The following is a 25,537-nucleotide window of genomic DNA, read 5'->3' on the forward strand; positions in this document are numbered from 1 at the left end:
AAACTAACTTATTTAGACACAACTGCTATTTTCCTTCTGTTGTCCATCTCATGCCCAGGTCCTTTAAGACCTCTGAAACGCTCTTTTTAGTTGTCATCTTCCTTTGTGGACATGCTGAAATCTTCCATGATCCACAAGAATTTCCATAGACTCCATCTGCTGCCCGAAAGAGGTTAGTTTGAACACGTGCCGGGAAACAATAACACCTCCCCTCAGGACATACCACAGGAAAATCAATATACTGCACTGAGTTCAACATGCTGGGACTCTTTTTCATAGGGCCACATTTTGCTTTTCTGTTTTAAGTATTGATTTTTGAGACAACGGACACAGGCTTTCCAATCTAGAAATATCAATATGAGGGCTTTGCGGGACTTTTCTATATGTGCCAATGTACTGCAGCTGTTCTAATACAGAGCATCTGGGAAGAAGAAATATCTGAATAAACACAATGCAACCACTGGGCATTAAAATTACTCTCTGAAATTTGTGCTGACTGTGACAACAAAGACACTCAAGCTCGGCAAAGACACGTATAGTACAACATACTCTGTTTCTAAGCATAAATTAGTTTCCAGACAGATGAAGAGAGACAGATTAAATGAAAAAAATAAATCTTCCTTCTTTAGATCCAGCCAAGTTTCCCACAAAGTGGAAAGAAAAAAACATAAGAAAAAAATTTCTTAAGCAAAAACTTCCCAAAATTTAAAACCCATTATTAGCTTCTTTGGGCTGCTTTAGACACGCTGCTCACAGTTTCCTTCTTGGATGGCTGCTGCCCCCTCCCTGAGCAAGCTCTCTTCTAACTGCTCACTGCTCCATCAAAGCGCTGACCTATCGTTACATCTCAGGTCAGGACAGGAGAGGCTGCAAAGACACCTCACTGATGGAGAGATAAACCACAGCACCTGCCAAGCTATTTTTAAAAAGCAGGTTGTTGCTGTGCTGGCAGCTGTCAAAAGAGCCCAGCCCTGCACAGGAGTCAGATACAGTTCGTGCAAGCCTCACCAGAACAACACCACTCCACACTGCTAGGAGGAAGTGAGCAGGCACATGTACCTCAATATTGAAGATCAAAGTCACTCTAACCTATTCTACTTTAATACACTCTAATCATCTTATTATACATGTAAAACACAAACTCTTAATAATCCAAACAGATATAGAGAGTAATTCTTCTAACCATTAGTAAAAAAGCATCATAAGAAAATGGCTTATTAAAGAATTTCCACCATCTAGACAGTGGATTGATATTGTGAATGAGATTTATACATTGGAAAGGATAACTTTGTCTCAATTACAGTCAGAAGGGTTTAGCAAATATGGTTAATACAGGTTAAATGAATGTCCCTACCTGATTTCACTTTCTGAAGAAACTATCTGTGTAGACTGCTGTTTTTTGTTTTCTATAATGACCAAATAGATCTGACTAAATATATTTCTGTATTTTAGCCCCCATTGTTGCTGTCACAATGTACAGGTAAATAGTTGTAATAAGTGCAATTGTAACCTAAAAGAAAATATGAAAGAAAAAGCTAAACATTTTATGTATATTATACTAGCAAACCTTTTCATCAAGAAATAAAAAGTAAAAAAACAAAACAAAGATAGTCCTTATGAAAAATACAGTTATACAGAATGCCTCAGTTTTTTAATGCAGTAAGGAATCTATGTTTTCATTACTTTGTTAATTTTTTAAGTACTGGACAAAAAAAAGTTTGAAGAAAATCAAGAGCAAAACCCCAATAAATAAGGCAGAGAAAATGTACAGTTAAAACATTTCTGTATTATTTCTTCTACAGTTTATATGCTTGTAACTGTAATAAGATAGACACTTCTGTATAGAGACCTGTAAGCTGAAAGAAGATGTTAAATGCTAACAGATGGTTTGTGTCCCCATTTAAACAGACTGCAGCCGGACCATAGTCAAGGTTAGTAGGGTAAATTGCCTAATGGGAAAGAGTTGTAATTATGCTAATTTCAGATCTGATCCTGGTTAACCTCTCTGACAGCTGTCAATATGCAAGACATGCTTTCTGCTGTAATTAGTGTATTTTCACAGCTGTAGTTCAAAAACACTCTGAACCTACAGCAATGAAGTAAATGCACACAGTGGTGAAAAAGTGGAAATTAGATTCCCCACACAACACAACCTTGCAGACTATATAACCTTATTATTTATGCTATTGTTATGACAGCCTGTGACCTCAGTCAATCTTTCAGACTAAGATCACTGAACACAGGCAGCTTGGATTCAGAAGCAAGTCTGTAAATCAGAGTATCTGAATAGGCCCAGGATGGTTTTTGTGAAAGGGCAGTCAACAACACACTTATTTCTGCCAAAAACCCTCTGTGAATCGCAGCCATATGGAGCCGATTACCAAACAGTAGTGGGGTGATCTCACTAACACAAGACAGCCACTTCTTTATTGAAATTTTCTTGTATCCTCCACTCCTTGTGCATAAATTATAAAGTAGACATCTAGAGTACAAGTCCTATTCTTCCGTTCACTTAAGTAAACGAGCACAAAGAGACAAGATCTTTTTCTGTTACAGTATTTCAGATTACAGTACAGTATTTCAGATTTTATATTCAGTCATGCTTCAACATGCCACAACAGCATTATGTTAAAGCATTTTATTGAACATGTATAGTATAATATTCAACATCTGGGAACTGGAGTTGTTCAGATTAATATTTCACTTAATTCCTTTTATACAGTAATACTACATCTAGTTATTTTAAAATGGATATCAGTTTAGCAATTAGTGCAAAAAACATTGTAACTGTAACAATTATAAATGTTTAATGGTAATAATTTATCCTGTTTGGCAACAATCATTTCTTGCCTGTTTTATGATGTCAGAATAGCTTATTCTCTGTCCTTGGTGTTTTGATTTTTTAAACACCTATAGTGAATTTTTAAAATTATACATAAATAATATTTTCTCAGTACTGCAAGGTTTCACCAAAACCTAGAAACAGACAATAGTACCACACAGTCTCCTGCACAGGCCCACATTAGAGCATTCATTGTTACTATTCAACAGTGAAATCATGCTACAACAACAAAGCAACATGACATGCTCTATAAGCCTGTCAAAAAACTTTAACTTCTGTTAATTTATCTTATACTGTACATAAGGCAGCAAATCTTTCACAGCTGAGCAACACATCTTATCTAATAGCTCTATTTCTTTGCTTGTACTATATATTTAAACAAATTAAACCAGTTATCAATTTAATCTCAAAGACAGCAAAAAGTACCTGCACTTGGATGAAGATACTGTAATGTATGCTGGTTTTAATTCAAATTCGAATGCTCTTTTATCATTCTCTTGCGGTACCACAATTCCCAGAATAACATGGTACTGGCTCCGTGCCTCACCTTGTCAAAGAACTCATACAGCTTCACAGTCTTGTCGATCTTCTCCTTCGTGTCTTCCACTCTCACGGAGAAGTCCTTCAGCCGCTCCCAGAAAGAATGGACCTTGTCACCGTAGATCTGCAGCTCTGCAGAGGACATGTCCTCCCAGCGCTCCAGCCTCTTCAGCAGGGCCTCTCCGCTCTTACAGTGCTCCTGGAACCACACAGCCAGGGCCTGAGACACAGCCTAATCTTTAGCAGCACCTCAACAACTGCAACTTAACTATTACAACTTATTATTAACTATAACTTTCCAGTTCTAATGCTCCAAACAGCACTTGCTGTGATTCTGTTTGTAACAAACAAACAGTGACAGGCTGCCAATAAATCCAAATTATATTTGTTAAATCATGTTTGAACTCTACCAAAGGAAGAAAGATATAAAAAGGCAAGAGCAGATGATGTTATGGACAATAGTAACACATTTTGAATAGCTTCAATAAACAGAAGACTTTGTTCAAGAAAGCTCTATCATACATATGCAACTGTGTAGAAGTCCCTGAAGAGGGTCTGTTTTTTGCGTAGCTGTTCCAGAGAGTCTTCCAGTTCACTTAGCATGTTCAAGCGGCTCTCTCCCACCTCCTCAATCCAGCCTCTCACCTGTGAGGCAAACACACAGCGTGGGAAAAAGGTTCTTTCAAAAAGTAAAGGAATCATTTTTTTAGTAACTAAGTTGAAGTGAATGGTTTTTATGAAGTACTGTATTACTTTACATGGTAAAGCTACATAGATCACTATAGATGACTGTACCTGATTGTTTTTCAAAATTATTTCCCCCAATAATAATTTAATTTAATTTATAATAATTTAATAAGTTAATTTAGAAAAGTAATCCCTGACAAAGAACTTGAAACTGTAATGGATAACTTTTAGAAAGTCACTTTCTCAACCCTGATTACTGATCACCTATACTTTATTCTTTTCAACAGATACAACCATTGATTAAAAATAAAAAAAAAATATTTGGAAACATTATGTATAAAACTAAAATGAATTTTACGACAATTTGACTTGGGCTGACTGAAAGAGAAGCCCCACACCTCATCGAAGCCCTTCTCCAGCATCCGGAACTCCATGATGAACTCCAGCTCCTGAGTGCGTTTGTTGGAAAGCATGACCAGCTGATGCACGAGCTCATCCACTTTGTTATAGAGACCAATCACAGTCTCGATGGCATTTCTGTAACACACAGGGCACCCTCTGTAAGTAACTCCAGGCAAGTCGCACTAAATATTCATAAAATATTTACGAGAACTTGGATAATGATAACCAAAGTCTAGTTATTTATTAGCTGAAGACTAATTAACAAATTAATAAAGTCTGAAAGAACAGGTAACAGTAAGCAAGGCAGCTAATGTTATGCTGTACAGTACTTACCACATTCCTGATATGACATAGGATGTACCTTTGTCTGATAGGAGGTGAACACCAACACGCAGTGTGCAGTGTGACAGGGAGAATGTGATTATAAATGTGCAAAGGGCTACAGTCTGCAGAGAGAGGCAGTGCCCTCTCCCTGCCTGGCTGTCCCAGACTCACACGGGCATGCGCCAGTGCCGGCACACAGTCAACTTGCAGTGTCCCATGCAGAACTGCAGTGGGGCTGCAAGGCGACTGGGTGCAGGAGAGAATGTGTCGTTTTGTGAAAAGTCACTACTGAATACAAACTCCTAGAAAGGGGATTTTTCTTAGAAGCTCTTTAATGGCTCCGGCAGAGGAAGTACTGAGATCTAGCTAACATGCACCACAAAATGCAATACAAGTGAAGCTCTCTCCGTTTTTCTTGAAAGGCTGGTATGGCTGCAGTACCAGCAAGAAATTATCAAAATAAATACAATACTGCACTATAAAATAAAACAATTATAAAATGGTACACTGTAAAAGGATCTGCTAGCGCCGTTTAATTAGAGTGATTAATACTTTGAAATTATTTCATAGCTGACCTCCAAAAGATGCATCGTATATCATTATGAACTCTTCAAAAACCGTAGCATGGCAAAATCCATAAACCAACACCACAGTACTTGCGTTCCACACTGGAAGTCTATAAACCAACACCATGGTGCCTGTGTGAGCATGAGAGGTCCAGAAACAGTAAATGTGTTCTTGATTTCCAGTGTACAGGCTACTCACAGGCTGTCAGCTCATACTGGACACCATGTGCCCCCTGCTGTCCACAGACACACCAGAAACTGACTGGATTTGTGGCTATAGGATAAGTTAAACACTGTGCTTTTCAGATTGTCAGTAGGTATTCATTGTTCTGTGCTTTTACCATCTCACAGAAACATATTTCTCTTTGTGGCTCATAAACAAAGGAACATATTCATTTTTATTTCATTAAATTTAAATAACTTCAGTTTTTTAAGTTTTCCATTGTAAATCTGCACAGCATTGTGGCAGTATTCCAGTTTTTTTTGCTGCATGCTTTTCTATTTTTACACAACCGGCTTTTTCATAGGTAGTAAAATCCTTTTCCATGCAGCTTTAAATTCTACCATAATCTCAAAGTGCTTTACACATTATTTTACTTTAAAATTATATCCCAAAGCCAACTTTTAGAAAAGTCTGTAATGATTTCTAACATTTCTTAAATTTCTGTGCAAGAAAATGTGACTCTGTTTTGCCGTCATAGACATTTACCAATGAAAGTATGTTCAGCAGTTAAGCTGTTCTTGTTATCAGAAGCTACTGGAAGCTTCAGAGTTATGCATAATGCAGAACTCAATGAATGTATCCATAATAATAAACACTCATTCTTCAAAAGAAGAAAATAAAAATTCTTTTGTACATATAAATTATTACAATTTCATAAGTACTGTTTTAGTCAAGTTGTACCCTGGCAACAGCTTATGGGTCCAGAAAACAACAGTCTATTGATGCTAAGCACATTCTACTCAATTATTATGCAAATTAGTGCACAGTAGCAGGACATTTTTTTTAAAAAATAGGAGCTTTGTCCACAGTTTGTGCTATTAAGAATTTCTAATATTTTTTATCTTTAACCATGCTTATATCAAAACTGTTTTCTCTCCTTTTCCTCTGTTCAGTCCATTTAATGGACAAATAAATTCATGAGTTTAAAGACAAAAACATAACCAGACTGTTTCAGGACTGTGTTTTGTCATAACCGCTGTTCACATCTACTCTAATCACTCACGAGGAGAGTGTCAGACTCAATCTATTTGTCAGGGAGACGGGCCCACTGGTCTGAAGACCATGCCCAGAGCACATGGAGGAAAGTGGCCTGTGCCCGTCTGCAGCAAAATACTCAGACTCATTTTCTGAGTGATTTTAAAGTCTTCAAATCATATGCTTAAGGAAGAACATTTAAAATGTAAAAATAAGTTCATGGAAAACCTAGGAATCTAAAGTTTTGAAGCAGTAAAGATTATCAATATTCAAATGAAGGGACCTGAGACCTATAACCCGTAAACTACTAAATAACAGAACAATAAGAATGCATCTTATGCACCAGAAAAACGATGTACTAAAATATTGTGTAAAAGAAACAGTAATGTTACACCTGGGAGGTTTGGAGGCAATGACTGCAGTGACTTCATGTTGTGATTTTTCTCCAGTTCCAGGTTTCTCTGTGTATTCAGTTGGTATTATGATGAAGTGATAAAAACTGAATAGCCTTATTGTGCACTGAAACAATGTGTTTCCCTGGCAGCCTACACCCTTTCATGATTAACCAATTAGTCATGGTTCACACCCCAAAAACACACTGGGCTACATGTGCAGACTCACGTTTCATAGGCATTCCAGTACTAGGCAAACAGGAGATACACACTTGAAGCTGAACTTGTTAAAAATGCTACTGAGGAAATATTTACATTGAAAAAAGAAACACTCATAGACTAACTTTGTGACCATTCAGAAAACAACTGTTGTTGTTCAATAGTTGTGCTGTAAAGGCAAGGCAGAAAATCTCAATATTTTATCATAAAGTGATGACTGCAAGATGCAGTCAGACATTTCTGTACTGGAAAATGACTCACATTTTTTAGACTATGACTCATTCTTATTTAATCTCTTTCTTTGTAACAGGGCTAATCCTCACCTCATTCTATTTGCAAAAACAAATACAACTCTAATAATTAGTGTAGGAAACAGCTCAATAAAAAGTATCTTGGTATGAAGCAGAAATACAAATCCTTTCACACTGATCTTGTGCCATATTCCTCCACCTTCTGCTAGTTAGTGCAACTAGAAAACAAGAAGGACAGTGAGTGAATGAACTGAAAAATAAAATGTATATGATTCCTACTGGATTATTATCCTGATCAAACTGCTTCAAAAATCCTGTAATGTTTAAAAATTGGGCTGCTGCTCTGCCTTTCTGACAGATACTTTCACAGGAATGAATTAACAGGACAGGACAGAAAAGTAATCTTGTCAGGGACAACAATTATACAATTATCGATTTTGGGGTACCCCAAGTAACTCAAGTTGAATCTTCCAGCCAAGCATTAGTCCCTGGCTACAACTTCTCAAAAAAAGAGCTGGTCTTGCATGACAAGAGTCTAACATTTCAGAAGAGCTCCCCTGTGCCACCCCAAACACAGGGGAGAGCCAAAAAAAGTTTTGACAAAAACAGAGTTCTGTCATCACTTAAGAATGGAACTGCTCGTCCTTGTGCAAAAGAAAAAAACATGTTGACAGACTTCAGCCAGACTCCAGAAAGATAAAGCATTTTACTAGTAACATACAGTACAAAGCCTTGCAGGGATGCCAGTTTAAACACAAAGAAGGTGAGAGGTGGGGCTCCTCAGGAAGTCTGCTGCACAAAAGGGGAATGTAAATCATCTATATAAAAAAGAAAACCCTGATATAACTACAGCACTCACAGAAAATACATTTCTAAACATTTCTATAGTTCCTTAAGACACAGGCACACCCATGCCTGCAATCCTGTAAGACTCCTACTAGGAATATGTACTACCAGCTACTATGTCAAATTCATCATTGTACATTTCTTTACTTCAGTGAATCTGAACTCACAGGGAGTGAATTATTCGTAATTACACAGTTGGGACATTGAATGATACATATACTGTCACAGTTCCCATTTGCCTTTTAAAAGTACTTGGAACTATACTGTGCCAAAAAGTTTATCAGAGCATGGACTATGAAAGGATGAATAATATGACTGTGTAAGAGTTTATATAAGTTTATATCACTGGGAATTTTAATTAGAGGACTATTTCCTTACAAATCTGAGGTGTGTAAGAAAACCTAGTGGCTAGTGATCTAACACACAACTGCAACCTGAGTATGTCTACAAAACAGCTCAATATCTGTAATATAAATGTAGTGCCCCTTGGGCCGGTGCAGTGGCTCTGTGGCTAAGGATCTGCTTCTGTCACTGGAATGTTGCCGGTTCAAATCCCGCAGCCGGCAGAGGAATCCTACTTTGTTGGGCCCCTGAGCAAGGCCCTTAACCCCAACTGCTCCAGGGGCGCTGTACCCTGCACTCTGACCCCAAGCTTCTCTCCCTTTCTGTGTGTCTGTGTCTCATGGAGAGCACAAGCTGGGGTATGCGAAAAGATGAATTCCTAATGCAAGAAAATGTATAGGGCTAATAAAGTGATGTTATGTTACCAGAGCTGCATGTCACCAAGGACTGTTTTCTCCACACAGCTACTGTGAAACACTACTGTGAAAAGTAAAGATTAGGCACATTCTGAGAGCAGCTAAGTGGAGAATGAATTCAGGAGCTCTCCTGAAGGACCTCGACATACCTGTAATCTTCGGTCAGACTGACGCTGGACTCCTCCTTCCTCAGCCGCGACAGTGTCGCCCCGCCCTCCAGCTGTAGCCGCACCAGCCGGCAGTCCTCCAGCACCGACCTCATCAGGCTGCGGTACCTGTCAAGCAGGGCTGGCGCCTCCTGCAGGCCGAGACACAGCAGCCTACTGAAACCACCGCGGCACAGATACTTTCAGAGTTAAGAAATAAATTTAGACTAATTAAAAGAAACATAATATCAATTTAATTTCAGTCATATGAGCTCTAAAAAGACTTTCTTAAAATGTGTTAATCAATGGAAGATATAAATTCAAGTTGTTTAATATACGGGTAGTTACATTTCCTTTACTGCTTGATACATCCCAAACATCATTAAGCTGAAGTCTAGACAAGAGTGGTCTAAATGTTTTTGACAGTTCAGAAGCAAAAAAAGTTACACAAACACACTTGTCAGACCTTGCTTACATCTTGCTTACTATCTTCAGTCCTGAGCAGAGAAGATCAAAATTGGATTTTATATAAATTTTCAAAATTCTGTAAGGTACTGTCAAAGTCAACCCACAGGGATATTTAATCATCATCACTGACACAAGAACACAATGGAATAACTTAAAGCTTAAAATAATGTAAATTTACTGTAGGACTGAGAGCTTTAGTCATTTATTTTACATAAAGGATGGTTGTTGTCTTAGACAAGGAGCAAAATCCTGTTATTGAAGCCGGTTCCCTAGAAACGTTGAGGAAACATCTAGATAAACCATTTGGATCAATGAGCTACTTGCAGACAAACGAACAATGGGTTGAAATTGTAACCTTCTGATTTTCCTCTGAGTTTGCCATTGACGCCACCAGGCTGTGGTTACAATCAGGGCCTTCTGATCCCTAACTGATAGCACTAGGCTGTGATCAAGGGCAGGAAATGCTGGGGAGGGAGATAAATCCCAGGGAAAAAAAAATTGCTTTGTGTCAATGATGTGTCCACCTGTACTGAACATTCTCCAATTTGGAAAAGGGCTTGGCTAGCACTTATCCTTGCAGTTAAAGCAATAAGAGAAATCAATACCCCATCAACAATCATTTCCCATGACACCAACATCACATGCTGTTTGTCTACCCCCATTATTACAAAGATTGGCAGAGGAAGATACGTATACCCTCAGGGATTCTGACAAGGCTCCCCTGTTAATGCTCGGTTTACCAGGGATTACACCAGGTCTTCATGTTTCTCAGTGACCCACACTGAGTCAAGTCCCACTTATCAGAAAACCCACTGGCATTTAAAGGTCATCTTAAGCATTTTGTTGCATGTGCAATACAGAGCAATAGATTAAACAATTCAGAATTTTGTTAAACTGCATCAATTGGTCATCACTATGTGGATGTCCATTTAAAACATAATTATTTATGCAAAAGGTTATAGTACTATACAATAAGCTACTCTTACCGTGTTGTAATGCCAATAACATGGCTTCCTTCAATAAACAGATGTGATATATTCACTGGATTAATAAGGTACTAAGTACCAAAGTGGCTAGACTGGCCAAATGGCCTCCTCTCACTTGTAACCATACCGATGTTCTTAAGCGCTTTTAATTTACTTAGCAGATGTCCTTATCAAGGGAGTCTTATAAAAACAACTTCATAAAATTGCTAAATGTGGTGCTCATGCCGATAATCAGATTTGTTTACTGAAAGTGTCTTTAGGGTTAATTTCCAAGGTGGTAGAAGCAGTCACTGAACAGGAAGCAGAACAGCAGTGGCTGGAAAGTCACTGAAATGATACACAGGAAACGATAGGAACAAGGCAGCATGCTGGTATGGAAAAGAAGGACAGTGACCCAAAGGCCCAGGTGAACTAGAACCTTGGGCTAAAGTGGAGGGAAGTATAGCCTTTGACAACACATTGAAAGGCATTCCCACCTCTGCCACGGTGGGCAGTGAGCTGGACTGCAGGCTGGCAATGGTCCCTTGCAGGAAGCAAGCTGCATCCCTGCAGTTCTGAGCCAATTGCTCCACTCTCTGCAAAAGGTAAGGTAAGCCATGTCAGAGGAAAGTCACAGAAAGAAAGCATAGCCTCAGTCTGTCACACTGTCTGTTGTGCCATTCTCTCATTCATATGCCATTCAGTCACTCCACTTAAAAAATCAATCTTGCAAACTGCTTGTCCCTGTGACAACCTGTATTCTTTCTCATGAAACGCTTAAAAACTCACATGATTCGTCAGCTATATTAGCGGCTTCAGAAATAACTATGGTTCTCCTCCTCACATGCTTAGCATCCCCTAGTCAATTCTTTTTGGAGCCAGCACTAGAGCTACTCGTAATAATACTAATAACAAAAAAGCTATACAGTATATACACAGAGTTTGCTTACTTTTCGGAAGCTGACCCAGTTGCTATGGCAGAAAGGAAAGCTGCCGTCAAACTCCTGTGGCAGCTGTGTGCTGTCGATATGCTTGTGAAGAGACTTGAGTGAAGTGAGGAGTTCAAACTGCAAGGCAGAAAAAGGATTGGGTTAACAGTGCTTACACATGTTCCAGGTAACATCATCTTGGCCACACCAACATGGAGCCCTGCCTGCACAGATCCCAGCACAAGGGGTCAGTTCACACCTGCCCCCACAGCACTGTGCAAACCTGCAAAGAACACTTCCCTATAATGGTATCTTCCTTAAAACAGATCACTTCTATGTTCTTTCCAAAGCTTATTTTTCTATGAAAATGAAAGAATACAGTGACTGAAAGAGAGAGGTGCCCCTATAGGCAACGCATGATGTCTTAGCTGTAAGTTATCACTTAATATGTATTATACCTTTAACCTAAAGGGCAACATTTTCATTCAGATGATGATCACACTTATGACTTTCATAAGTTTATACCGCTGCGAATTTTACAGAAGCCATCTGAAGTACACTGCTCAAGGGTATAACAGCAGTTTTATCACCTGGGATTTAAGCCCGTAACCTTCCAGTTACAATTCCAGAGCCTTAACCACTGCTCCACACAGCTGCCGAAAACAATATACTAAATATCAGTACTATTATCCCCAATGATAGCAACGACAAAACAAGTAAGCAACAAAAAAATAAAAATTAGTTACACCAAAATTTTGTGAATTCTATCAACAACTAGTTGTTTTATAATGCTACCAAATGCAAACTACATGTACTATATCTGGAAATATCTTGAGTAGCAGGTGGAGGGTTTAAGTGGGTTTTAAAGTTGACAGAATAACTGTCAGAGCTGAAAACAATGTTGCTCACAATCTGTTTCCAGTTTGTCTACATCTTTAGACATTCTTCTAAAGCTTCTTACTTTTTCACTGCATTTATAGTTAAATAAAGTTTAAGACTAATAAACAATTATAAAAGCAACAAACAGAAAAAGCAGTACAAAAGCTTTTGTTCTTCTCTAGGAAGGCAGGTGTTTAATACTGAAGATTGCTTCCCAGTTCAGAGCTGAATCAGGAGACCCGATTGCTTGTGCTGCACGTTAGCAAGGAGGTGCTGGACAGCTGCTGGATACAGGAGGTCCCTTCACAATATTTTCAACTCCGGGGAGTGAATAACCCTTTATTTCTGATACCTTTTAAAGATTAAAGTATGTGTTCATAGGTTATTGTTTCAGCTCAGCTATTAATTACATAAATATATTAGTTGCTTAATGGTAAAATGTTAACTATGTCACCCAGCTCATAAGGGTCTGGTACTTCATCAGAGACCTGCAAACCTGCAGACACAGCAGGTCTCCAGGACCAGGACAGCCCATCCCTGTTCTATACAAAAGTCATGATGATTGTGTTAACTCCCTAATGTACTGTAATGATACTGCTATTGAATGCTGCCTTTCTGATGCTTTGGACATTTCTAATTTACACAATTTAAAAGAACCTTCTTAAATGGTCTATTAAAAGTTTATAAAAATGTACAACTACAAAGGAGCCTGCTTGAGGCAAAGATATAAGTTCTTTAAAGAACTGAATTACCTGCATAGCAGAGGGTTTCTCCATACGAAAGGTGAGGTCTCTATCAGCCAGCAGCAGTACAGTGTGAATACAGTTGGGAACAGCTTCCTATCAAAGAGTAGGAAGAAAAAGTTAAGAAAATGCATTCTTCTATTTTTCACACAAAATACATAAGCTTGCTTTTCAGGGGTTCATTATCATTTGAACCTTTAGTCATCTGTGCTATGTGGAAATACTGAAAAGTGGCCTACCTCAGGTTCACACCTCCATTCCCAAAAAACAAGATTTAAACTTGCTCACAGCTTCACACTGAGATATACTGTAATATCAATTTCCAAGTTGGCTTAAACACAACTGTATTACGTCTGCTCACCAAACTACAGTATACTGTTGTTTTGCTATCATAGGGTTTCAATGTCACTCAAAAGGCTGCTAGCATGAACTGTGCTCTAAGGAGCACGGTCTAACTCTTTGATGCATGTAAGACCAATGCTGAACTGCATTTACTACAGAGGCCTATTATTTCGCTAGGATGCCTTAGTCGTCTAAGAAGTTCATGGCAAACGATGTCATGGTGCAGAGATAAAGCTCTGTATCCAGAACCCCTTGCATGCTGCACGTCTTTGTTCAAGCACCATGAGAAATGACAACTGAAACAGCAGCCTTCTTGGGACTGACAGACAAAAGAATGTGCAATCTGACCTGTTTCCTCTGGGGGGAACAATCCCATTAGCCCTGTCAGGTGTCCTGCCATTCTATCCTGAGAGACACTGCCTGTGAGCAGGGATTAGACTTCCTGCGCCAACCTCACAGAGAAGGGGTGAGGAGAGCTAATTTATAGCAAACAATTTACATCTATTAAGAAATTAAAGCACATACTACATATTACTGATACATTAAATTATGAACATACTGTATCTCCTGCTCAGTTCTCAGTTATTATATATAACTCTATATAATTAAAATGTTTGAATTTCTCGAAGGCAATATGTCTTCAATTTAAATTAAAACAACACATTTTCTTTAGGTGGTTGAATTCTATTGTTTTTTTATTTTATTCCTAACTGAATACATATGTATAGCACATAAAATTATATTTGAGAAATTACCATATAACAGTCTTAAATTCATCATAATTTTCATAAAAGCATATTTTTCACCTTTTAGTGTAGTCCTATTCAAACAAAAAATATATAAAAACGTAGCCCCATGAAACAGTTTGTCTTGTGGTGAGGTAAATAAGGTAGCCCACTGCACACAGACTAATCAAGTAAGGAAAAAAGAGTCTGTCTAGGTACAGAAGTAAAGGCTACATCAGGTTTAATTCTGAAAGAATGCAGTTCAGCAATGCTCAAGTGTAAACATCTCTGTGTCATTCATGAAACATTTGTCAGTGCAAACAATTAAGGACAACGTTTACTTCACAGTCATAACACTGATAACACTGGGACACCCAGCCTTGATGAAGAAAGCCTTATTAATAATTATTTTTATTTGCCTTATTAACACCATAATAACAGAGTGTAGCTTGTGTTTTTCAAGAACACAGGTTTCGTCATAATAAAACTTACTTAAAACATGGAGATCTTAAAATTAACAGCTACATTGTGAAGACAACAAAAGTAAGGCTTCTGTAAGGTACTGTAAAAACAACAGACAACTGCAAGGGCCATCGCAGCCCACTGTGAAAACCCTTGCAGTTTTGCCTGTAGCATATTCTGCTGCAGGCTGGACTGTTTTTATTTTCTTCCCAAACAGTCAAACCTACACTTTAAACAGTATCTGCAGGCCCCCAGATTACTTGGCTAGATGCAGGCAAGGAGACGCCTTGGGTGTTACACAATTTTGTTTTAGCCAAAGTATATTAAACTGCATGAAGCTCTATAAAGGTAGTTATCAAGACAGCGTTCCTATTCTTGAAATGTTGAAGTTAGTGACTTGATATTTTACAGAAAAACAAGAATTAAGTTTATCTATACAACAGGACTGATTTCCAAGGAAACCTGGACACAAAACATTCTGATTACCCAGTCAACATGTTTGCACATAACATCTGAATATCAAGTCCACATTTTTAGGAGGAAGTGTATTGTTGGATCTCAGCCCCACCATGGTAAAATAAGGCATCACATACTGCATAAATTATTCTCATGATGTAATAATAAATTATGTTGTTAAATTTGAGTGTTTCATGCCACCACAAAGACAATAGCATGTGCAGGACCCACTGTACAAAAGCCACTGCTCAAGTGTTAGGTATTTGTCCTCGTGAGGATAGATGGAAACACACTGCAAAGAACCACAGAGCTGGATCACGGGCATGGTGAGAAGATGCAAACTTCCCCAATTCTGCCTTCTCTCAAGACAGTGAGTAGTTGCTCTCATTCTGATTCATTACATTATTTATTCACAGTGACTCCACTACTATTGTCACAACTGATCCTAGTGCTGTAAGGGTCACTGCACCATCTGTACACCTATGAGTTTTGGTAATGAAAATAAGTGACATGAACCAAGCTATATCTAGTTTGCAAACACAGCTCAGATTAGATATAATTTCTCAAGTCTCATATTGAGTACAATCTAAAACCCTATTGACCCAAATAGAAAGTTATCAACAGCTGATATAGACCTGTATGTCAACAATGAAATGCAGGCTAGGCTTTATCTCACTAAACCCTGTAGTACTGTACTTATTCCTATGTACACATCTGATAGTCTTGTCTGAACTAAATGCAATTACATATTGAAGATATCAGAAACGTATTTTGATTGTGCTTCCCCCCCCAAAGAAAATCTCACACGATTGCAAATACAGAAATGAATTTCAATATCATCACCTGAAAGAAAACAGAAAAGTACAATATGATTTTCTATTTCCCCATCACTGTTGTGAATTTGAAAAGTTTTGTTAGCCATATAATATAAGGCTGTTCATCCCTGCAGTAGAACACATTCATGTAATAAAAACTTAATGTCTCCTTCCATTAGTGATGTGCCACAAGCTACTTTTGAATTTGACTTTCTCGCATTTACAGAGGGCCTTTTTTAATTATCTCTGCATTTAATTTGTCAAATACAGCTGGCACGCAAGGCTCTGTGGTCCGAGCCAGGGCTTTAAATCAATCTCCAAGCTAAACTGGCAGCAGAATAAACAGACAGGAATAATAAACTAGGTCTTTCAGAGCAGGGGGTGGAGCCCATTCATCACACCCAGCACCAAGCCCTAAGCATGCAGCCTAGACAGAGCAGCAGCCTTGTGTCCCTGCTGTTAACTTTCACTGAATTGTAAACATTTCATATTCACCGCGAAACACAAATACTTAACACACAACCAGGCCCCAGCTAGGAAACCTCATACTCCATAAGCTGGGGTATGCAGATACTCATAAACAAAAATACAAAACATTAACTGAAAAATCACTTCAGTTTTGGAGTGAAATGTAGGTGGGTGCAAAGGTGGCTTTTAAGATGGGATGCTCTGTCTCTCCACACAGAAAAAAAATTGTACCTGTAGGACGTTAAAGGCCTTGAAGAGTGCAGGTACAGGTGAGCATCTACGAGCATCCACCAGCACGGTCAGGCCAAGGGAACGCACCTCTTTTCTGTTAAAACATCAACACAGTGACAACAGTATCACCCACACAGGCACACAGAACATCTCTGACACATCTAACCATTCATGCCCTTTCCTTCAAGAGGTCTGGTGCTAAGTATATTACACTAACATACTATATTATTAGAGTCTGTATTGGAGTACCTGAGAATGGAGTAGAAATATGCCAGAATCCGAACAAGTTCAGTGCTGTTGCAGTTTGGGTTTAACCAAATTGTATGTCTTGTTGTCACAGTCACTACTGCACGTCCACTTTTATCTCTGGTACCTATAATATGAAAACATAAGGAAAGACATGAAAGTGGAGAGAAGGAAGGGAACCTAGCTCAATGAACACCACACACCTTTAAAAAAGCTTTTTTTTAAAATAATTCCATAGGAATTGTTCTTTTCTATTCCTCTATTAAAAAGCAAGTATGAGGCTATAGCAGGAAAATTGGCATCTTTTGACAAATTGACATTTATTATAACAATAAAATGCTGCAAGGAAAAGCTTTTTTGTAGAAATGCAGAATATTTACTTACAATGTCATGGGATATCATTTCCTAAATTAATAATATTGATACATTTACACAGGTACAAATTAAGGTTTTTGAAATGACCTACAATTTAGAAGTTTACTTGGTTCTTCACTGTTACAGAAAGATAAAGAATGATATTTTAAAACCCAAACTAGCAAAAAGAAATTAAATTCTGCTTTTAAGTGGTTTTGGCAGACTGAAAGAATTACACACAACTAGCTGAGAGACATATGCATTCTCTTTATCATCACTCAAAAGATCATATTCCAATGACAGAGGGAGAAGCTGCACTCTCACACCCCATTCCTCCATCTTGTGAGAGATGCATTCTACACACCAGGTAAGCACAGCACTCCAGAGCATAGCACATCTGCATTGATGTCATGGGCCCGAGAAGGAACATGCTTGAGTTTGGAGGAGGCTGCTGAGAAAGACAGAGGTTCCTGCTGCTTCACTGCTGCCCCTTCATCCTTGCCTGACACTGGACAGTCCAGGTTTCGTAAAAACAAAGACCCCTCTCTGCCTGGCACTGTCCTCTCCCTTTCCAGACAGTCTCCTGTGGGCAGAGACACAAATAGATTAACACACACAACCAGGGAGCTGTAGAGCAGAAGCCACTACAATGGTTTAGTAAATCACTTAATATAATTCTCCAATACTTCATATTTTCAAATCTTTAGACTTTCAAAAAAGGGCACATAAAACACAAACCACTTTCACAAGTTTGTAAATAACTGCCGTCCTTGCCAGCACCATGGCAATGCGGCCAGCAAAGCAAGGCTGTGAGTGCAAAGAGATTTCTGCTGCGCATCTCTCCTACAGGGAGCATGTCTTCATACTGTACCCAAGACTGCTGCCTACTCAAACCACGAAAGAAGTTCACGGTCTTGAAAAAAGGTATGGATTTGGAACAGAACTTCTTAAATACTATTTGATGGCACAACACTCTCCATTAGAAATTAATCCAAGCTGCTATTAAATATGTTGACAGAAAGTTGTAAAACAAGTTATTTCAGGACAAATACATCTTATAACTGATGGTCATATGAAATCCAATATGACTAAACAAGACTGGTGACAGAAAACAAGGAAAAATGAATGTGAATATTAATTAAAAGGGGAATTTTCTTGGTGCATGGCCCTTTCTGCTTAGCCAGAAGAGGTAAACACACACAACAGCGCAACAAAGCCTTTTATCTGTAGCTGCATTTAATTCCTGCTCAACTCCTTGCTTTACTACTGCATCTCAATCTGTCAAGTGAACACAGAGTGTACTATTTAAAGCACAGTTTGAGAAAATAAATCCTCCCATTACTGACTCTCCATGCCTCCAAATCCTTGTTTTATAGAGTGTTCCACTGCTGCTGAGCTCCAAACTGTGCCTTTAGCCCCACAAAATGTGCAATGCCGTACAGAAAGTTATTTCAGTCATGTCTATTAAATCTCTGAACCCAGCTGATACACTTCCTGCTAGTCAACAGCTGGAAAGCCAGATCAGCAAAGACAGCCCTCCACCTTGTTCAGGAAGAACACTATCAAGTCTCCTGGCCATCTCAGGTCAGTTACGCTGTGCTGCTATTAGGAACAACTGTGGACTGCAGAGAATCAATATAAATTAATCTGATTACCAGATGCAGGCTTTCCAAATTCAGTGGTGTGTTCTGGCTGTGTGTGACTGATGATATATATATATTGTACATTTCTAGCAATATTATTTAACTGTTTGGTGCATAAGACTGAGAACTACTTCACTTTCATGCTTTGACTAATCCAGTAAAGTCAAGGGCATTTTCTTCTTGTCCAACAAGTCAGCACTCACTTCTTTTATTACTTACAACTGCTTTTAACACTCATGGAGCAAATCAATTTCACCTTAGAGTATATTCTGTCAAAATGTTCAAACAATGAAAAGCAGAAAATGTGCTGAACCACAATATGCAGTAAGCATATACAGTAAGAAAGGTGACAATCAGGAGGAGCCCAGATAGCAGATAACAAATGAGGATCTCATACTGCCATTTCCAGTTATCAGTTTTGTCAACATGACTGGATGTCTTATTCTAGACTCCTAGAAACCTTTACGTAATAAATAATGACTCAATAATGTTCTCAGTCACAAATGGAAAAAAATGTTAAAAACATGTTTAGCATGTAGCAATGTTTCCCAATTTTTAATTTCAAAGAAATAATTCTGAACCTGAAGCTGAAAACCTATGTAACGTGATTATTTTAATTACTAAAAGTTTCCCAGAAATTACAATATATTTTTGCTTATGTGATTCTAAAAAATGCAATGATCATAGAAGACTTTGCCTGCAAAACTAAACATTAGTTAAGACACAGGACACATCTTACCTACAGTATTTCAACCATCTTTGTAAATGCCTGCCTTTTGAAATTTGTTTTTGTTCTACATACAGGTAGCCAACCACCCACTTGGATGGAGAGTCAGTTATCTCTTAGGCATTTGAAAAGCAGCCCACCCTGGTATTGGCCTCAGTGAAGCCTCACGCAGTTCTGGTCCACTGATACACACTGCAAGTCACCTTTACACACCTCTGCTATTAAATTACACCATTCCTATACAGTCTCATCAATCTACACCTTTTGAAGACACCTCTAAAGGGGAAGAAAACAGCACAATGCTTCTGTCTTCAGCCCATTTTCTTCTTTTTTGCATCAATTCACTGTTTACTCAGAGCTGTTACAGGATCTTCCTCTGTGAAATTCTTTATGTAGAACACCTTGTCAAGATGAATAATGTAGGCCTACATCTGTCAAGAACTTAACCACTGGCCTGTTTCCCGAGCACAGCAGCCTCAGTGGAATAATTTAATAATATCTTATTCAAGAAATTTTGCCTTTCCAAATGTGTTCTTGATGCCCCACACTAATCTTACTGAATAAGGCACTGGAAAAACTGTTAAGAGCACTGCAACACTGAGAGGAAGTAAAAAATACCAAGCAACCCCCAAAATTTAGAACAATTAAAAAATTTGAAGTGATACCATAAACTAAAGGAGTTGGCAATGTAACCATAAATTATGAGATCACGAAACCAACTATTTTAATGCAGGAAATGATGAATATCAACAGAGTGGAAAGGTCTTTAAGGGATCTTAAGTTGATTTTCAAAGGTCCGAGGCTGACAAACAAATAAAAGGATTCTATTTTGCATTAATTACAGGTATGAGCTGGAATAACAAGTATTATTATTAAGGTACTAGACATTGCTGCTGGCTACTGTAACACCCAGATACATTTGAATACTCCGAACAAAAACAAATTATTTGAAGACACCAAAGTTTCAATTTAAACATCTTTCAGTGCAGCAAATATATTTACATAAACTCATCTGAAGCATTCTTTACAGACATAAATCTAGTCAAAGCCATTTAGGTAATTTTTATATGGCAGTGCGAAGTTACAGAAACAAAACAAACTCACGGAGGACAATGGAGGACAGGAGGAGGTGGGTGAAGACAGAAGGAGAGCATTTAATTGGAAATCAATCAAAACTTCACAAGATCTTTTCTAAAAACAGGATGCTTAAGGAATTTGAAAAGAATGATTTGTGTTACTGCCAAGAAATAGCTTCTGTCTGACTTGGCAGTAGGATTTGTCATTAAGAAAGATAAAAAAAATAATTAGAAAGTGTATCACTGAAGAATGGATGTGGGAGATGAAAAAGTGGAAAAACTGAAGACTTAAAGGAATGAAGCAATAACTGTTAATTTTTTGTAAATTGAAAGAGCTACCTTTTTCAGGGGATTCCATTGACGTTTCTTGATCTCCATCTACAGAACTTGTAATTACGTTCAAAGTCATTTCAGGCCCGTTCCTTTGTTTTTCTATCTGCTGGGCACGCCTCTCCGAGGACCCTGTCTCACCCATGCTTGTTTCCTCCTCCCGCCTCTGCTCCTTTACTCTGGCAGGTAGTGAATGGCCATCCTCCCAAACTGCCTTATTAGACACATCAGCGCTGGAGCCCTCATCCTGACGCTCTGTGTTCAATCCAGCAGAACAGTCCTGGCTCGTCAGGAGCGCAGTGCTTTGTGATCCTCCTGACTCGGTACCAAGAGCACTGTTATTAAAGAGGATTTGTCGGCTTTCTGCTTTGCATTCCACATTCCCGTCATCACTTTCCTCCCTGCTGCCTTTCGGCTCTGTTTCTAATTTATCCAAATCCTCCTTGCTACTCACACCCTGGAACAAGCTCCCTCTCTCCCCATTGCAGTTTGCATGTGGTGCGTCACCTGTGCTGGCAGGTGAGATGCACTTTTCCAGGGATGTTCCGGAATGCTGGAACGTGGTTTCCAATGATTCTCTGTGCATAGTCTTTCTAAGCCCTGTCTCCTCAGCATCCACCAACAACTCTTCAGTCACTTTCTCTTCCTTACCTTCATATTCTACACACTGTAAGCTAGTGCAAGCTATGTCCATACTTACTGCCTGTTGCTTGATCTCCTGGTTGAATGAAACCTGACCCTGCTCTACAGCTGCACTTCCTTCTAGCTCTTCGGCAGATCTAAGTTCTACCTGCTGCACAGAATTACTTTTCAACTTGGTGGCACCCAATTCCGATTCATTTGTTCTGCTTTGCAATTGATCGCCCACAGCCCTCTCAGAAGACAGGGCAGTGTCAGCAATGAATGGGGGATTAGCGTTTTCACACAATGCTGTCATGTTCTGAAGCTCTGCGTTAGAAGTGTGTGAGGGGGCAGGATTATCAGACACTACCTCCTCACACAGACCCCCACTGTCCTGCCTTTGCGTGCTTGACTGCCGTTTGGAACCTTTAGTGACAGATGCAAGTTCTGAATCTGTCACCTCCCCATCATGCCCACTGCTGACCCTGTCAGTAGTGTCACCAGAATTGAGTGTCCTACCTACTGAGCTTAATGGATTACTACTGGTGCCCTCAATAACAACCTCCTCTTCTCCTTCTTGAACCTCTCTGCACTTTTGTAAGACATCAGTGTCGCTGTCATAACTGAACTCTGGCTCCCTGAAATCTGTAGGAATTGCAAGGCCCTCCGAATGAATGCCACAGGCACCAGTGACACCAAGGAGTTCTTTATCTAAACCTGAGCTACAGCTCACTACATCAGAACCTGAAGCTGTGGTGGGATCTAATCTACCACATTCAGGCTCATCAGCGATAATATCCAGGGTTGTACCTTCCACATTTTTTGAAGTACTGTCCTTTGATGCCAGTGAATTACTCACAACCTCTGCCGGAGGGGATGTTAAGATTACAGGATAGTCTTTTGAAGAGGAACTAGGTTTGGCAGCCATGCTTAGGTTCTCCTCTATGAGGCTGATACAAACCATGGTCTGAGAGCAAGTGCTGCTTTTAACGTGTGGCTCAGACATTTTGGCTTCCAAATGCCTGTTAGACCTCATTTTATTTTGGTTTTTATAATTCAAGCTTATGGACTCAGTCAGTGATCCTTTTTGTGGAAAAAACCTAGGGAGAGGAATGTCTGCTAGCTCCACGTATTCCCCCTCCAGATCCTGATCTGATTCCTCTGACACACTGTCAGTAACCTTCTGCCAGCTGACTTCTTCCCTGTGTGATGGCAAAGACTGGGTTTGGAGCTTGGCCTCCTGTTCTTTACTCTCCTCTCCTCTGTGCATCTTGTTAGTGCTGACTGAGGGGTTTGGGCCTTTCCCAGAGGACTGGCTCTCCTGTGAAGCCTTCCATTCAGTCCCCTCGCTCACTAGCCTGGCCAGACCATCGTCAATCATTTTTGGTTTGCTGATGAACTCCGGATGGACCACGTCCTCCCAGGGAACCCGGAATATGTTGTTATCTGTAGACAAGAGACAATGTTCCAAGTTTGTTCCCATCCGCTCCCTGTTAATGGAATCTAGCCAGTCCATAGTGAAGATGGAAGTGTAGGTTATCTCTGGCACCTCCAGCTCCTCCACATTATGCCTGTCTCTGGCCAAGCACTTCAGCACAATGCGTGGAGTCTGCTTAAGGTATGGCACCACCTGCAGGTAGAAGTCTCCTGGCCTCAGGGCACGCCAGTCTAGTGAGGCCAGCTGAATTATAATCCTTTCATGGATGCACAAAGGCCAGCCTTCATGACGGAAGAGAAATCCACAATACTGAAACTACAAAGGAAAAGGAAAAATTACAGGTTATTATTGAACAGACCATCAGTACGATAGCTCTCAATGCTTTCACACACTCACAAAATGTTAAGCATTTAGTATATAAGCTTCCTAGATTTGTCAATCTTTTTCTCCAGTTAAAGACTAATTTGAAAATAATTTAATACACAGAAGTGTAAAACAAACAATGAAAACCTAAAGAATTGGCTCTTCTTCTCCATGAAACAAGGAAGGTGAGAGATCTAAAAATACAATATAAATACTTAAATGTTATCTTAGTGCTGGACAGGCTATGGTTGATTTTCCACAGATATCATTTACATTCATCTTGCAAAACACTCCATGCTGTAATGAGAAAAGGATTAGGAGGTTTAATTAAGGGCTAACACAGAGCCACACAGAGAAAAGATTCTGGGACAGTCTCCAGTTTAGGGTTAAGAGATTAGAAGAGTGCAGTGCTTTAGGAAAGCCTGATTTGCACACATGGGAACTTGCAGCGGCAGGCAACTTTATTCACCTGAGATGAAAAACTGGCTTATTAACTAGAAAATAGACGTGTTTTGAATAAATAGTTTGCTTGGCATTATCTATAACAACAAACAGCATTCTTTTTAGCTGTTACTTCCGATATGCCCATAATGTGAAAAGACTAAGTTTCAGACTCAGAACGAGTCCTGCGATTCCTCCAGCAGGAGCAAGGCCTCCTTTGTGCCTCTGACACTGAGCCCTCTCTGGATTCAGCCTCCTTGGCCAGACTCACAATGCACAGGGAGAGCTTAACAGTGCCCTGTAAAGACCAGGGCTAACATCAGAAGAATTAGCTTAAGGAAGGGTTGACTAATTTTGGTTAACTTAATGTGCAATAATAATAACAACAACAATATTATTGTTATTATTATTATTATTAAACAGAGAAAAAAGTCTGAGGACTTGAGGGTATGTGGATGGATGAAAGACATTTTCTTCCAATATTCTTGGCTACTGTTTTCAAATGCACCCTGATTAAAGGAAAACCTGTGATTAAACCCAGAGCCAGAGTGGGAATCCCACGTTAGAGATGGGTTGTTTTTCTAAAACAAACCAACTCTGAAACTCAAACCCTTTACAGGCTCAGTGCACAAAGCAACAGAGAAGAACTGTGAGCAAGTATCAAATTGTTTCCGGGAAGGTTACACATCAACTAAACCAAAACACTGACTATTTCCAGAACCTGCGAGACTCGGAGGGAACAGTAATTCACACTGCTCCCACTACTGTAACAGACCTGTTTTCAGTTTCTGTTCCTTTTTATTTTAACTCAAAGGGTTGAGAGCTGGAAATGCTCTTCCTGCATGTCAGTATGACCTGGGTCACTTGTCTCCTCTATCAATCACCCTCTCACAACTCCTAGGATATTAGCTTTTCACTAAGACTCGATACATTTCATATTCAAGAGACGTACTTAGGTTTATCAATTCATAACCAACACAAAGGATTAGTAGGAAACTAATTTCTTTGCATTTCAGACAGCCCTGGATGGTCTCTTGCATGCTACACAATAGCACCCTTGTCAGATTACCTGCAGAGAAAAAGTCAAGACAGGCAGATGCCACTGAAAGGTCCAAAAGGGTCTGACCATTTCCTTTCACTTAGAAAGTCACAGTCCAGGACTAATTATAATTCATTATGCTTCAGCTATCACCGACTGTTGCAAAAATGCATAATAATGCACAACACATATCAAACCTATTTAATATTGTATTCAAAATATTTTAAGAGGTTTATCAGCAAACTATTTGAAATAATTCCAGAGGGAAACATATTATTATTCAAAAGTAATCCCTGAATAGATAAGTCACAGAACAGAAAAAATATAAATTTTAATACACATTTAAAAGGCCTTTTCTGACTGTTAAAATGGTGCTCTTGCACACTTGAAAGGATGGGTTTATGAGCAATGGGTTTATTGTACAGCTGGCTGAAGCTTGAACACTGGCATCTGATCATGTTTCAGCCTTTTAATTACATAATCCTATCAATTTACTTTAGGCCTTCATGCCTGAAAAGTACATATTGGAAAAAACCTACATCAGTGCCGTAAGCAAACGATAGGCAGATACTGTAAGATGTAAAAGCTGCTATTGTCCTCAAGCT

General features: G+C 39.1%; 1 protein-coding gene across 7 annotated transcripts in view; it reads right to left on the reverse strand.

The window, feature by feature from the left end:
• plekhg4 (pleckstrin homology and RhoGEF domain containing G4) overlaps positions 1-25,537 on the reverse strand; it is a 69,213-nt gene that overhangs the window by 18,063 nt on the left and 25,613 nt on the right. For 3 of the 7 annotated variants that reach the window (XM_088938993.1, XM_088938990.1, XM_088938988.1), the window contains exons 3-13: positions 21,040-23,404; positions 17,619-17,837; positions 16,904-17,027; positions 16,655-16,748; positions 13,165-13,251; positions 11,555-11,671; positions 11,102-11,200; positions 9,175-9,323; positions 4,468-4,606; positions 3,905-4,027; positions 3,390-3,581 (exon numbers count right to left, since the gene is read on the reverse strand). In XM_088938993.1, the coding sequence (XP_088795119.1) occupies positions 3,390-3,581; positions 3,905-4,027; positions 4,468-4,606; positions 9,175-9,323; positions 11,102-11,200; positions 11,555-11,671; positions 13,165-13,251; positions 16,655-16,748; positions 16,904-17,027; positions 17,619-17,837; positions 21,040-23,167 (3,471 nt within the window). In that variant the 5' untranslated portion in view covers positions 23,168-23,404. The remainder of the gene's footprint in view (positions 1-3,389; positions 3,582-3,904; positions 4,028-4,467; positions 4,607-9,174; positions 9,324-11,101; positions 11,201-11,554; positions 11,672-13,164; positions 13,252-16,654; positions 16,749-16,903; positions 17,028-17,618; positions 17,838-21,039; positions 23,405-25,537) is intronic. The other 4 variants (XM_088938994.1, XM_088938989.1, XM_088938995.1 and 1 more) reach the window with 3 other exon arrangements.

This window comes from Atractosteus spatula, chromosome 21 (assembly GCF_055471065.1).
Source record: "Atractosteus spatula isolate fAtrSpa1 chromosome 21, fAtrSpa1.hap1, whole genome shotgun sequence".
In the NCBI taxonomy this organism is placed as follows: Eukaryota; Metazoa; Chordata; class Actinopteri; order Semionotiformes; family Lepisosteidae; genus Atractosteus; species Atractosteus spatula.